Here is a 15,704-nt window from a genome sequence, read left to right on the forward strand (position 1 = left end):
GTTCTTTGATTGTGCCGATATGTCCAACAAAGTAACGGAATGAATACTCCAGCCTCATGACAAATCAAAACAATGTGTCGTGAATCTGTGACGTCACAGGGTAGAAGGCACTAGAGTGGTGGACCCAGTGGCTGTCTGTATAAAATATATCTTACCTGAATGTTGCTTGAAAAATTACCGACATTAAACTTCGGAAATACCGGAGCACCGGAAATAACGACCAGGGTATATACAGGCCCCATATAGGCCGTTAAATCGAGTGGATACTGTATACACACTCAGTACTCCCCGAGTGTGTGATATGCTGCGAAACAGCATATCAGAGTGGCACCTTGCACTCCACGCATCAGGTAATTAAGAAGCAATAAGATGCTTATCTTAACATACTAAGAAAGTAATTACCTGAGTGTAATTACCTAAGTGTAGTTACAGGATGAGACCTACGCTCGTGGTGTCCCGTCTTCCCAGCACTCTTTGTCATATAACGCTTTGAAACTACTGACAGTCTTGGCCTCCACCACCTTCTCCCCTAACTTGTTCCAACCGTCTACCACTCTGTTTGCGAAAGTGAATTTTCTTATATTTCTTCGGCATCTGTGTTTAGCTAGTTTATATCTATGACCTCTTGTTCTTAACGTTCCAGGTCTCAAGAAATCTTCCCTATAGATTTTATCAATTCCTGTTACTATTTTGTATGTAGTGATCATATCGCCTCTTTTTCTTCTGTCTTCTAGTTTCGGCATATTTAATGCCTCTAACCTCTCCTCGTAGCTCTTGCCCTTCAGTTCTGGGAGCCACTTAGTAGCATGTCTTTGCACCTTTTCCAGTTTGTTGATGTGCTTCTTAAGATATGGGCACCACACAACTGCTGCATATTCTAGCTTTGGCCTAACAAAAGTCGTGAACAATTTCTTTAGTATATCGCCATCCATGTATTTATCTAGAACCACCCCTAGATCTCTTTCTTTATCAGAACTCTTTAAAGATTTCTCACATAATATATAGGTTGTGTGGGGTCTATGTTCTATTCCACATTCCATAACATGGCATTTATTAACATTAAATTCCATTTGCCAAGTGGCGCTCCATGTACTTATTTTGTCCAGGTCTTCTTGAAGGGTGTGATGCATCTTCGCTTTTGTGATCTGCGTGTAGTGTTCCTGCATAATATGCACGCACATTTATCCTTCTCCCGTGATGCTGTGCCTGGCATATACTCCAGCATGTGTACCCCGAAGTTCTCATTACCCCGCAGTATATCTGTCGCTGCGTGTGGCATTGTTGCTTGCACCCCGCGCAGTACTATGGAGCCCTCCCTGCCATACTTTACCAGCAGCTGTGACACAACGCTGGCACTGAAGGTACGTATAGACGGTTTCCTGCCGGACTTCACCAGGTACATATTGAAGCAGTTGAGCACTGCAACATCCATGAGGTGGAAGAAGAACATTTCGTCCACTTTACAGACCCGCGCACGCATTCCACACCACCAAGAATCATGTCACATTTATCGACGAGGCGCATGTTCACGTTACAGTCTATGACACAGTCTGGCTTATACATGGGGTTGCGCGTCTGAAAATGGACCTTCCCACTGTCCAACATGGCACCGGTGTAAATTGTCGTCAGTATATTCACTTCGCATCTGTCCTTCCACCGCACTGACAGCATATTGTCACACTTGCACAGCTGGCACTTGCCCACGGATATACCTATACCGAACACTGGCATTTCCTTCCTGAGGATCTTCACAGTGCCGCATATGCTGGTGTTGTGGGCAAGGAGGTATCTGGTCAACAGGGGGGGGGGGTAGTGTAATAGTTGTCTGTGAACAGTATATGCCCCCTGTTCAGCAACGGTTCCATCAGGGTTTTTACGACACTGCCAGAAAACCCGTGTTCATCTGTAGCTGGTATGTCGACGTCTGTACCAGAATACAAGATCATGTCCAGGACGATGCCAGTCTCACAGTCGCACAGCACGAAAAACTTCAGTCCAAAACGGTGCTGCTTGGAAGGGATATAATGCTTGAATGCCAGTCTGCCATTGAACAGTACAAGCGACTCGTCGATAACGACATTCTGTCCAGGTACAAAATAATCCCTGAACTTCCCTCGCAGGTCGCTGAATACCTTGCGTACCTTCCACAGTCTGTCGTGTCTGACCTCATTTGCATTGTTCTCAAAATGCAGGCACCTGAGAAGCAAGTGGAACCTATCCCGTGTAATATACCGGTTGAAGATGGGTGATGGAACAAGGCTGTCTTTGTTCCAATAGTCCTGGACGACAGCTTTCTCAGAGTGTTTCATCATCATGCATAGTGCCAGAAACACGTACATCTTGTCGATTGTCGTATCCTTCCATCACGTGAGGCATGAGGCAGGTAATATGCTGCCGTCTATGAGGGTGTGGGCGTACATGTTTGTCTTGGTCACAAGATGCCTCATGAAGACATTGTCAAAATATGCCTGGAAATATTCCATGTCCGCCATATCATCATCGGTATATGGAAATAAAGCTTTAACACCAACATCGGTATTATCAAACGTTGGTATTTGAGGGACAAATGTAGTGTAATCCTCCCACACAAGTACACCAGGGAGTTTGGTGTTGGCGTCAACACCACGGCCAACACCACCACGAGCACCAAAACCACGGCTACGTCGTCTGCTGCTGGAGCTGCGTGAGGGTATGCTTGGCGCTTAGGCAGATTTTTGTACCGTAGGCCTACCACGAACACCTGATGTTGAGGGCCCCACTGTCGTCTTGCTGCGAGACACGCTGTCACCTGCCTCGACGTGTTGCTGAGGCAGCAAAGCCTCGCCTGGTACCACCTAGTACTCGGGTCGTCCACACTACTCGTATCGGAGTCAATGTCACTGAAGCCCGAGAAAGATTCGTCACGTCTACTGTCACTGAATAAACTAGCGTCTGGGGACATACATAATGGTAGTGAGGATAAGGGTGTTGACCTAGGGCGACGAGACAGGCCTGGCGAGGAGCGTGTATCGTACACGCTTTCCACATCATCCACTTGCGTCTCTCCCTCACTCGTATCAGACCTCTGTGTCAGATCTTTCTCTGGATCATAGTCCAGGTCATCATCCATAGCACCATCGTCGTACAAAATATCACGAATCTCTTCCTCAGAGTCGTTTTCCATGACTGCGGGTCACCGTGGAGCGGGAGCTGGTTGACGATGTGTCAGGCATGGTTGCTGCTTGGAAACTGGGGCTCCCCACGGCCGCGAGGCATGCTGGAAATTTTTTTCAAGATGGCGGACAATCACTGGGGCCCCCAGCCATTCATTCCATACCCACATCACCGTGCGCCACTTTTAAATCGAACGTGAAAAATACAAATAACCGGAGGTGTTCAGCGCACCCCAAGCGTGGGCCTGCAGGCACGTTGCGCAGTTAAAGAGTTAAATATTCCAAAACTAAAAGATAGAAGAAAAAGAGGTGATATGATCACTACGTACAAAATAGTAACGGGAATTGATAAAATTGATAGGCAAAAATTCCTGAGACCTGGAACTTCAAAAACAAGAGGTCATAGATTTAAACTAAACAAAGGTGCCGAAGAAAATTAAATTTTTTAGAAGTGAATAAGAAAATTCACTTTCGCAAACAAGTAGGGTAGACGGTTGGAACAAGTTAGGTGAGAAGGTGGTGGAGGCCAAAAGCGTCAGTAATTTCCAAGCATTATATGACAGAGTGCTTGGAAGACGGGACATCATGAGCATAGCTCTCATCCTGTAACTACACTTAGGTAATTATATAATTTATAGGTTGTGTGGGGTCTATGTTCTATTCCACATTCCATAACATGGCATTTGTTCACATTAAATTCCATTTGCCAAGTGGTGCTGATACACTTATTTTGTTCAGGTCTTCTTGAAGGGCAGGACAATCATGAATTTATGATGTCTGCCAGTACAATAGTCAGTTCTGCACATGCGGAGCACAGTGACTTAGAAAGGAAAATTATTATTATTAATAATTATATATCCTCCCCAAAGCAATGGAATAGTATAGGAAACACTTATTTAAGACATTCACTGGTTGAAAATATATATAGAAACAGCAGTGTTAAATGTTGAAAACAGTCTGGAACTCTATAAGATATACAAATGACCAATTTTGGGATATGAGTTTTGTGTGAAGCATTATTGGAACCAAGCGAGTGCACACAGAGTGGAGCGCGGCAGCAAGTTGTCCATTCAGGTGGCGAATACTCCAGTGTCCAGTAGACGTCGGTGCGATGCTTGGGGTGGTCTTCTACAGTAATGATAAGTGCATTAACTGTACTAGTGTTTTTTTTTTTGTTAGTTTAGGGATAGGAATTTCAGGAATGTGTGTCTTGTGTTATTTTGGGCTCATTCACCCACTATAAGGAGTACTGTAACACGTGGTTTAAACTCCATCAACCTTGGTCCTCGTTAGTAAAGTGATTAAGTGTAGAGACCTTATATTGTAAAAATCCATGCTACATTTGTATATTACCAAGAGAGTGTACAGTAAAATAATGACTAAGCCCAGATTTGTGTGGGATCAATAGTCAATTCATCCATCATGTATATGTTTGGTGAAGAGTATAACTCAATCTTAACAATCCAGTAATGTAATCGTGTGTTCCCATAGTTAATAAGTGTAGAATATTCCGGAGTTGTTCAACAAAGCCCATGTGTAAAGATTTAACCCACAGTGCACTTATAGTCCAACTTAGACTAAGAGTACTTGACCCTTCCCCAATTATCATATATGATACATACGTTTCCTTCCATTATTCATAGGAAAGTAAGGACGGGTTTTGTTAGTCATACTCTTGGGTATGACTTACAAGCAACCCTGCTGCTGCAAATGTTACCAAAAAATATTATCCCATACTCTGGGATATGTTTATAAAAAATATTGACCTTGCTGTGGATATGTTAATCTTTCAGTAATATTATCTAACTCTAATATTAACTCTAGAATAGCTAATACAAAGAATGTATGTAAATATTACATAATTTGTATTAGTAAATAAAGTACAGTGGTACCTCGCATAATGATCGCCCCAAAAGACGAACATTTTGGGTAACGAACGGCCTGATCGGCGTCAAATCGTCCCGTATGACGAATGCTCATTTGAGTAACGTCAACACCACATGGTAGGGTCGCGCTGCTTCTTGCACATTCTCAGACGCCTCCGACGGTGCCCATAAATTATGTTGTTTTTGTTTAAAGATGCTAATGATGATGGGATATAAAGGGGTGACTGCAGAGATGTTGCAAAGCATTGACGTTTTTGTAGAAAAAAAATGAAATTTCTGATACACAACAAATGTCAGAAAGGTTTGTTCGGTGTTCGGCAGGTAGGCTGTTCCATTCTAACAATCTTTCTTTGTTTCAAATGTGTTCCATTTGTTTTGTATTTGTCATTTACGTCTCAATAATGGAGAAGCCTACTACCTTACATACACTGAACCATTATGACATTGTCCTTTCTTCAAATGTGTTCTATATTTATTTTTCCTTTGTCTTATAGCAAAAGGTTTGTTTGGTGGTCGGCAGGTAGGCTGCTCCATGTTTCTTACATAAAAAACGTAAATAATAAAAAAATGAAGAATTTTGAAAACCAGAACAAATGTCAAAAAGGTTCGTTCGGTGGTCTACAGGTCGGCTGCTCCATGTTTCTTAAATAAAAAAAAATAAAAGAACTGTTGAAACAATTTGAAAAATGGACAAATGCCATAAAGGTTTGTTCAGTGTTTGTCGGGTAGGCTGCTCCATTATTGAGACGTAAGTGACAAATACAAACAAATGGAACACATTTGAAACAAAGAAAGATTATCATAATGGAGTAGCCTACCCAACAAACACTGAACGAACCTTTTGCTATAACGAATATGAAAGACTAGGGCTGCTGGCTGGGTTAGTACTGTGTGAGCAACCATTTGTGGCACACGCGCCTCTGGCTCTCAAACACCTGTCCAACACGGTGTTGAAAGTCTGCGCTCAGTCGGTGAAATTCAGACCCTATTGTTTGAAGAACATAAGGGTCATAACATTGGTGAAGCTAGGCGCAATAAGGACTTAACACAATGGATGGATGCAAGTGATACAGCACCTATGAGGATGATACAGTGAGCGTATCCAGTTGTAGCTCTGAGCCCCACCCTTGCCATCTCCAATTTATATAGATACATAGATGAATTGTTGTCTGCATTCAGTGATGATGCATCTGATACAAGTAGCATAGATGAACAGTGTTAGCAGCTTCCATGGTGGTGTTGTCCATAGATATTTTTCAAGAATACCTGAATCTCTTCCTGACTGACTTACACTCTTTGAGGCTAGCTGAATCTCTTCCTGTGTGGGACCTTAAAAAGCGATCTTTTCAAGATTACCTTACAAATTGAGCTTTTCCTATAATCGTTTCAATACTACCTTATGCTTTACAAGCTAGGATACATACCACCTACAAGTACTAAAGCCAAGGGTGCACGCGAGTGCGTTACGTGCAAGCACACAGAACGATGAAACAGGAAACGAAAATCTAGCTGTAGCTGGTGCAACGAGAGCAAAGTCGTGCTGTGTACCATGGACTACTTCGTTGACTATTACGCACCTCCAAAGTACTGAGTGTGTAATACAGTGTGTTCCTGTGTAAATAGTATGTGAAACTGTACATATTGTAATATTAGTGAATTTTTACCACATAATATTATGAAAATAAACATTTATTGTGGACACATTACTGACACATGTGACAGTTACCATGGAAAATTATGAACATTCTACTGTATACATATTGTAAAGGTCACAAATATGCATCATATACGATAAAAAAACAAATAAAACCGCATTGGAAATACATATAAAAAATATTTGAAAATATATTTGTGGCAACATGCAGTGCTTGAATGGCCTGTGCGACCGTGTCTGGGAGCTTCACACACACGGACGACTAGCCCCTGATGACATCACAGCGCACATTGTCCACGTCCTCACAGCCAAAGTAAGTGGAATTTGCTAATTATATTTACATAGACATGTTCAGGGAAGGTAATTTATCCTTTTACAAAGAAAAAGGATGTCTTTGGGAACATTTGATGTCATGCACACTGGGGGAATCTCACAATAAACACAGTGCATCACAGTGGTTACATGGAGGACACTCGTTTTGTATGACGTCCGTTTCACATGACGAACATGGAATGGATTAAATTCGTTATGCGAGGTACCACTGTACTGTAATATTACTTTTTTGTTGTAAATACATCTAGCTTAACCAAATATTCTTTTCCACAGGATAACAAGCCAGAGAAATGTTCAATGTGTTATAACGATTATGATGACAATCAACTACGGCCTCGCACACTGCCGTGCGGCCACACATTCTGCTCCCAGTGTATTGACAATGCTATCAAGAATGGTCAGCTGACCTGCCCCAGCTGCCATGCCCAGCACACTGCCATATCCGCTACTCAGTTCCCAATTAGCTATGCTGTGGAGGCTTTTGTTAGGAAACTCAAAAATATCCAGCAAACACAAGAGAAAACTGTACCCGCAAAAAAGAAGTTACGTTCCATGTTGCAGGAGCAGAAGAGCAGCATTAGTAGCCTCATTACTAGCTGTGAAGAGGTACTGTTCCAGCTGGGGGAGTACCGGGGGCAGCTGGGGGACTGGAAGACTCACCACCTCCAGCTCCAGGACAGACTCTATGCTCTGGTAGAGCAGAACAAGTCAGCAATGAAGCTCTTGGAACTGGAGGATACCAGTGTGGTGGATATGACAACACAAGGAGAGGAAGGGAAGACTCAGCTGCAGGCCATGTTAGGGAGCCTCGACACAGTCAACACCCCACAGGAGGTTGACACAACCATAGACACAGCTGATGAGTGCAGCACAAAAATAAAAGATTGGCTGGAGAAGTGCCAGGAACTCTTCCCAGATGTCAAGACTGTCCACACCTCAGTGAAGGTACGTTGCTGAAGGTCACATTGTTCTCACCCAACTGAGTGTAGTATTGCCTCTATATAAACACTTTTGACATGGACACACATCAAGATGAGAGCAGACTTTATATATAACAAACTTTTTGCTCTAACACTTGAAACAGTTTTATTAATAAAGTCAACTGTCATCTTGGTGTTTCTCTACACTGTGGTCAGTGTAGGGAAACAACATTACTTATATTTTTTAGTTACTTTACTCAGAGCCTAATGCTTCATTATAGTCCATTTACTTTACTCAAAGCTTGATGCTTCATTGTAGTCCAGTTACTTTACTCAGAGCCTGATGCTTCATTATAGTCCAGTTACTTTACTGAGAGCCTGATGCTTCATTATAGTCCTGTTCCATTATTAATGTTTGTGTTGGTAATGACAGGTGCAGGAGACCATCAGGGAGGCCCTGGAGATGATGACCACAGAGACAGGTGCCACAGCTGACCCCGTACACCTGGGAGACTCAGCCTCCAACATCATGCATAAAGTTCAGCAAATCATTAGAGAGATTCACCAGAAGCAATTAACAGTAAGTTTTTTTATTTTCTCTCATAGGTCATATCACAAGATATTGAGTTGCGTTTTGAGGAGAGGAAGCCTGTTCTTAGGTTTATTAAGACTCCCTAAGGTCAACTATTGACTTTCCTTAACATACAATCCACAAAAGTTGCCTAACTCCTGGATAAATATTTACTGGTAGGTGAACCTCATGAGGCAACAGGTGAAAGGAAACATGTGAACCATTTCTGTCCTGCAAGGTGATTGAACCCGTGATCCTCTATTGAACCCGGGATCCTGGCTCCCCTCACAGAGGCGCAGAGAGCAAGTGACATTCCACCAACCTACCGGGAAAGTATCCAGGAAGACAGCGAACCAAAACAGACCACTGCCGGGTATAAAGACACTGAAAACTTGAAACTGCCATCAAACTCCCAAACAAGGCCAGCACCAAGCCACCCCCCCCCCTCCCTGCCAGGAGAGGGAGGCTGGAGTTACTGGTCCAGCACCAACCCCCCTGCCAATAGAGGGGGGCTGGACCTACAGGTTCTGCACCAACCCCCTGCCAGTAGTGGAGGGGGGGGGGGCCGGAGCTACAGGTCTGGCACCAACCCCCCCCCCCCCCCCCTGCCAGTAGAGGGATGCTGGAGTTACTGGTCCAGTACCAACCCTTTGCCAGTAGACGGGGGCTGGAGCTAGAGTGATTAGGAATCACTAGCTTGAAAGAGTGATTAGGAATCAAATTTCTAATTTTATGGAAAACAATGAATTGCACAATCCAGGACAACATGGATTTAGAGCGTGAAGATCCTGTCTGTCGCAGTTACTCAACCACTATGACAAAATCATAGAAGCCCTAGAAGAAAAGCAAAATGCAGACGTTGTATACACAGACTTTGCAAAGGCGTTCGACAAATGTGACCATGGGGTGATAGCTCACAAAATGAGGTCAATGGGAATAACTGGAAAAGTAGGACGCTAGATACTCAATTTCCTGTCGAAAAGAGCACAAAGAGTAACAGTCAATCAGATAAAATTGAGTCCAAACGATGTTAAAAGCTCTGTACCTCAAGGTACAGTCCTTGCACTGCTACTGTTCCTTATTCTCATATCTGATATAGACAAAAATACACGTCACAGCTTCGTGTCGTCCATTGCAGATGACACAAAAATCAGCATGAAAATTACCTCTGCTGAAGACATTGAAAAACTACAAGCAGATGTCAACAAAGTTTTCGATTGGGCAGCAGAAAATAACATGATGTTTAACAGTGATATATTTCAGGTACTCAGGTATGGCAAAAACGAGGATCTGAAACATAATACAGGGTACAAAACACAATCGAATCATCCCATAGTAGAAAATCAGCATGTCAAGGATTTGGGAATAATGACGTCCGACGATCTAATGTTTAGGGGAGCATAACCAAGCAAATATCTCGTCAGCCAGAAAAATGATAGGATGGATTATGAGAACTTTCAAATCCAGGGATCCCATCACAATGGTTGTAATCTTCAAAGTCACTTGTGTTGTTCCGTCTCGAGTACTGTTCAGTACTCACTTCCGCCTTTAGAGCAGGAGAGATTGCTGAAATAGAGGGAATACAGAGAACATATATGGCACGCATAGACGAGATAAAACACCTAAATTATTGGGATCGTCTCAAAGCTCTCCAAATGTACTCTTTAGAAAGGAGACAAGAGAGATACCAAATAATATACACATGGAAAATACTGGAGGGCCAGGTCCCAAATCTACACAGTAAAATAACAACGTACTGGAGTGAACGATATGGAAGAAAATGCAAGTTTGAACCAGTGAAGAACAGAGGTGCCATAGGCACAATCAGAGAGCACTGTATAAACATCAGAGATCCGCGGTTGTTCAACGTCCTCCCAGTGACTATAAGAAATATTGCCGAAACAACCTTGGACATCTTCAAGAGAAAACTGGACTCTTTTCTAAGAGAAGTTCCGTATCAGCCGGGCTGTGGTGGGTATGTGGCCCTGTAGGCCACTCCAAGCAACAGCCTGGTGGACCAAACTCTCAGAAGCCGAGCCTGGCCTTGGGCCAGGCTTGGGGAGTAGAAGAACTCCCAGAACCCCATCAAGCAGGCATCAAGTAGGTACAGGTCTAGCACCAACCCCCTGCCAGTAGAGGGGGGCTGGAGCTACAGGTCCAGCACCAACCTCCCATGCCAGTAGAGGGTATCTAGAGCTACAGGTCCTGCACCAACCCCACTGCCAGTAGAGGGGGGGGGAGGGGCTGGAGCTACAGGTCCAGCACCAACCCTCGGCCAGTAGAGGGGAGCTGGAGCTACAAATCCAACACCAACCCCCCCTCCCTGCCAGTAGAGGTGGGTTGGAGCTACAGGTCCAGCACCAACCCCCTGCCAGTAGAGGGGTGGAGCTGGAGCTACAGGTCCAGCACCAACCCCCTGCCAGTAGAGAGGGGCTGGAGCTAATGGTCCAACACTAACCCCCTGCCAGTAGAGAGGGGCTGGAGCTAATGGTCCAACACTAACCCCCTGCCAGTAGAGGGGGGTTGGAGCTACAGGTCCAGCACCAACCCCTGTGCCAGTAGAGGGGGGCTTGAGCTACAGGTCCACCACAAACCCCCCCTGCCAGTAGAAGGGGGGGGGCTGGAGCTACAGGTCCAGCACCAACCCCCTGCCAGTAGAGGCTGGCTGGAGCTACAGGACCAGCACCAACCCCCTGCCAGTAGAGGAGGGATGGAGCTACAGGTCCAGCACCAACCCCCCTGCCAGTAGAGAGGGCTGGAACTATAGGTCCAGCACCAACCCCCTGCCAGTAGAGGGGGCCTGGAGCTACAGGTCCAGCACCAACCCCCTGCCAGTAGAGGGGGCCTGGAGCTACAGGTCCAGCACCAACCCCCTGCCAGTAGAGAGGGGGGGGGGGGCTGGAGTTACAGGACCAGCACCAACCCCCCTGCCAGTAGAGTTGGGATGGAGCTACATGTGCAGCACCAACCCCCTGTCAGTAGAGGGGGGGGCTGGAGCTCCAGGTCCATACCAACCCTATGCCAGTAGAGGGGGGGCTGGAGCTACAGGAGCAGCACTAACCCCCTGCCAGTAGAGGGGGGCTGGAGCAAATGCTCCAAAACCAACCCCCTGCCAGTAGAGGGGGCTGGAGCTACAGGTCCAGCACCAACCCCCTGCCAGTAGAAGGGGGCTGGAGCTACAGGTCCTGCACCAATCCCTCTGCCAGTAGAGGGGGACTGGACCTACAGGATCAGCACCAACCCCCTGCTAGTAGAGGGTAGCTGGAGCTACAGGTCCAGCACCAACCCCCTGCCAGTAGAGGGGGGCTGGAGCTACAGGTCCAGCGCAAACCCCCCCTGCCAGTAAAGGGGGGGGGCATGAGCTACAGGTCCAGCACCAACCTCCTGCCAGTAGAGGGGCGCTGGAGCTACAGGTCCAGTGCAAACCCCCCCTGCCAGTAAAGGGGGGGGGGCATGAGCTACAGGTCCAGCACCAACCTCCTGCCAGTAGAGGGGCGCTGGAGCTACAGGTCCAGTGCAAACCCCCCCTGCCAGTAAAAGGGGGGGGCATGAGCTACAGGTCCAGCACCAACGCCCTGCCAGTAGAGGGGGGCTGGAGCTACAGTTCCAGCACCAACCCCCCTTCCAGTAGAGGGGTGCTGGAGCTACAGGTCCTGCACCAACCCCCTGCTAGTAGAGGGGGGCTGGAGCTACAGGTCTAGAACCAACCTCCTGCCAGTAGAGGAGAGATGGAGCTACAGGTCCAGCACCAATCCCCCTGCCAGTAGAGGGGGGGGGGGCTGGAGCTACAGGATCAGCACCAATACCCTGCTAGTAGAGGGGTGCTGGAGCTACAGGTCCAGCACCAACCCCCTGCCAGTAGAGGGGTGCTGGAGTTACAGGTCCAGCACCAACCCCCTGCCAGTATAGGGGGCTGGAGCTACAGGTCCAGCATCAACTCCCTGCCAGTAGAGGGAGGCTGGAGCTACAGGTCCAACACCAACCCCCCTGCCAGTAGAGGGGGGCTGGAGCTACCATTCCAGCACCAACCCCCTGCCAGTAGAGGGGGACTGGAGCTACAGGTCCAGCAATCATGCCCTGCCAGTAGAAGGGAGGGGGCTGGAGGTGCAGGTCCAGCATAATGGGGCTGACACTGACCTCAGGTGATAATGGGGCTGACACTGACCACAGGTGATAATGGGGCTGACACTGTCCACAGGTGATAATGGGGCTGACACTGACCACAAGTGATAATGGGGCTGACACTGACCACAAGTGATAATGGAGGGGCTGACACTGACCACAGGTGATAATGGGACTGACACTGACCACAGGTGATAATGGGGCTGACACTGCCCACAGGTGATAATGGGGCTGACACTGTCCACAGGTTGAGGACCTCCGCAGGATGAGGGAGCCCGTCAAGAGTCTGGTGGAAGCTGGATGGGTGTTGGCCGTCAAGAGGCTGATGGAGGCTGGCCGGGTGTTGGCCGTCAAGAGGCTGGTGGAGGCTGGCCGGGTGATGGCCGTCCAGGAAGACCAAGATGGCTGCCGCTCCGCCAGGATAACTCTACAAGACGGACAGCTGTACCTCCACCCACTCCTGCGTCAGCCCATGCCCGCCCACGCCTACACCCTCCAGGTTACTTTATTACACCCACTATTCTTACTGACTTACTGAGTTTTGATAATTAATATGATAACATTTTGTTATACAGTTATCAGCATGAATTATTTCATTTTCTGCAGGAGAGTGAGGTTGTGGGCATGCTGGACCCCTCCTGCACCCTGGCGTTCCTTGACCTCGGGTGGGCAGGGTCAACAAGAGGGCGGGTCACCATCCGGCTGACCCCTGACACTCCTCTGGCCAGACAGTTTGTGTTGTTGTGTACGGGCCAGCGGGGCCACACCTATCACAACACTAAACTGTTGCAGGTGGGGAACAAAGGTCAGCCGGAGGAGTGGGTGGCCGGCGGAGACTACAAGAGTAATGATGGTGAGGAAGAAACCCCACTGCTGCCTAACTTCCAGGGGCAGTACCGGGAGTCACTCCGGGCAGGCGCTGTGTTTGCCTGGTATGGGCCAGGGGGTCCCAGGAGTGCCCAGTTCACCATCACCACCAGGGACCGCCAGGGTGGTTACCAGTGGTCACGTGTCTTCGGTGATGTAGTGAGCGGCCTGGATGTGGTGAGGGCAGCAGTCAACCACAGTGACATTACGGAGGTGACTGTGGTGGACTGTGGTGTTGTGCTGCCACTCTAGTTCACTGTACCATCACTACTATGGTGTTGAGCTGCCACTATAGTTCACTGTACCATCACCACTGTGTGGTTGTGTTGCCACTCTAGTTCACTGTACCACCACCATCACTACTGTGGTGTTGTGCTGCCATTCTAGTTCACTGTACTTCAACCATCACCATGGACTGTGGGTTTTGATGAAAATGTAATTTAAGGACATACCTATATCACTATGTCATCATAACTTCACTATGGTATTTAACTCATATACCTGACAATCATGGCTGTATCACCATCAATGCTATATCTTTTCAGTAAGGTCACCTATGATTGCTGTTTCACTATGGCTTCACTATCACTTCTATATCACCATCACCTCAGGCCCCACACTTGGGGTCATATGCTGATCATGTTGAGTAACAAATTGTTGGTGTCACTATATGACAGCTATTGTCACTGTTTTATCACCAATAGCTCACTATCACATAACACTCTCACTGCTACACCAACATCATTTCTCTTTCACTGCATTATCACCTCACACTGATATATTTCCTCCTTACATTGACTGATATATCACTGCTACAGCACCACTACCTCACCATCACTGCTATATCACCATCACCTCACTATCACTCAGGTGTGTTGTGATATTACCATACTGGACCATGGTGTGTTGTGATATTACCATACTGGTCCATGGTGTGTTGTGATGTAACAAACTAGGCTGTTGTAAGAATTATCCAGAGTGGTTTATCGACAAAAGAGAATGGGAAGCTGAGCCGCATGGTGACCTGACCCCCAGGGGAATTCGCGGTGGAAATAACCAACGCTTTGTTCATAGCTGCGTATAATAAATCATCCTATAGTATTCAGTAATTTAGAGAAATTAGCCTTTATTCATTTTGCATTAAAATTGTATTGTATAATAGTACTGGATACAATATCAAGAGTATTCTAATTATTGAGTTTAAGTCACCATCAGTGACGTCACGAATCAGATCTAACTTTTAAAGCGGAGTGACCGGCGGTCATAGGTCATCAGGGGTTGACAGGTCTACTATTTCTCAAAGTTTTAATAACCATTTTTGTGATCGGGAACAGCTCTGCCGTTAGATGTTTGTAATTTAATTCAGTAAAATAATTCAACCAGTCTGGATCAATTAAGTACAACAGAGGTTAATTGTTATAACTTAAACCTTGCTAGTAACTGGGTAGAACTTTGACTAGGCGGAAGGATACAATGTTCTGTCTGGGGGAGACGAGACAAGGAAAAAATCAGTGTGAATACGGGAGCAGCTGGGAGAGGTCAAACATCTTACCTCTCCCCAAGACATCTAGCTGGTCGCCCAAGGTATAGTTGCTATGGTTATGTATAGAAATAGTCTTCTCATTTGCCACTCAGGTCAAGTAGGGAGTGTTAAAGTGATAGGGAGTGAACATATTTAGATTTTGTTTTAGTTTTCTTTTAATAAATTAAATTTGTTATTAATTTGCATTTTATTGTTTCCATGTGTTTTATGTGTATACTTGTCCTGGTCACGTGGTCCACACGAGGCAGAGTTGCATTGTGCGCCGATTCTACCATCGAATCGGAATTATCATTACCGTGTAATTTATTCCACACTCAAGGTCATCGTTTATAGTGGGGATCAAGCCCCTAGGTTGATTAATTAGCGTGATCGATCCAGACCTCGATCATTGCTCTTGTATTACTGGTCTGGTGGTGGCAGCAGAGGTGACTCTAGGGTTTTGTTCAGAGCTTAGGTCACGTCATACTGGGTGTAGAATCCTAAGTCGGTCAATCGTCTTAGGACCACGTGGCGTGGAGTTGGCTTTGTTAAAAGTTTTGGGGTCCCTTGGTTTAGAAATAATAAGTAAGAATACGGGTAGAGGGAGTAGAAAGAAGGAAGTAAAGAGAGGGAACCCGAACCCGTGTTACAATGGTGCACAGCGGTGGTTTCAACAA

General features: G+C 46.3%; 1 protein-coding gene across 1 annotated transcript in view; it reads left to right on the forward strand.

The window, feature by feature from the left end:
• Window positions 1-14,474, forward strand: part of LOC123752513 (uncharacterized) — a 72,545-nt gene extending 58,071 nt beyond the window's left edge. The window contains exons 3-6 of the mRNA XM_069325011.1: window positions 7,299-7,970; window positions 8,379-8,525; window positions 12,886-13,137; window positions 13,245-14,474. Coding sequence (XP_069181112.1) covers window positions 7,299-7,970; window positions 8,379-8,525; window positions 12,886-13,137; window positions 13,245-13,757 — 1,584 coding nt within the window. The 3' untranslated portion in view covers window positions 13,758-14,474. The remainder of the gene's footprint in view (window positions 1-7,298; window positions 7,971-8,378; window positions 8,526-12,885; window positions 13,138-13,244) is intronic.
• Window positions 14,475-15,704: the final 1,230 nt, after the last annotated feature.

Source organism: Procambarus clarkii, chromosome 15 (assembly GCF_040958095.1).
Source record: "Procambarus clarkii isolate CNS0578487 chromosome 15, FALCON_Pclarkii_2.0, whole genome shotgun sequence".
Taxonomy (NCBI): Eukaryota; Metazoa; Arthropoda; class Malacostraca; order Decapoda; family Cambaridae; genus Procambarus; species Procambarus clarkii.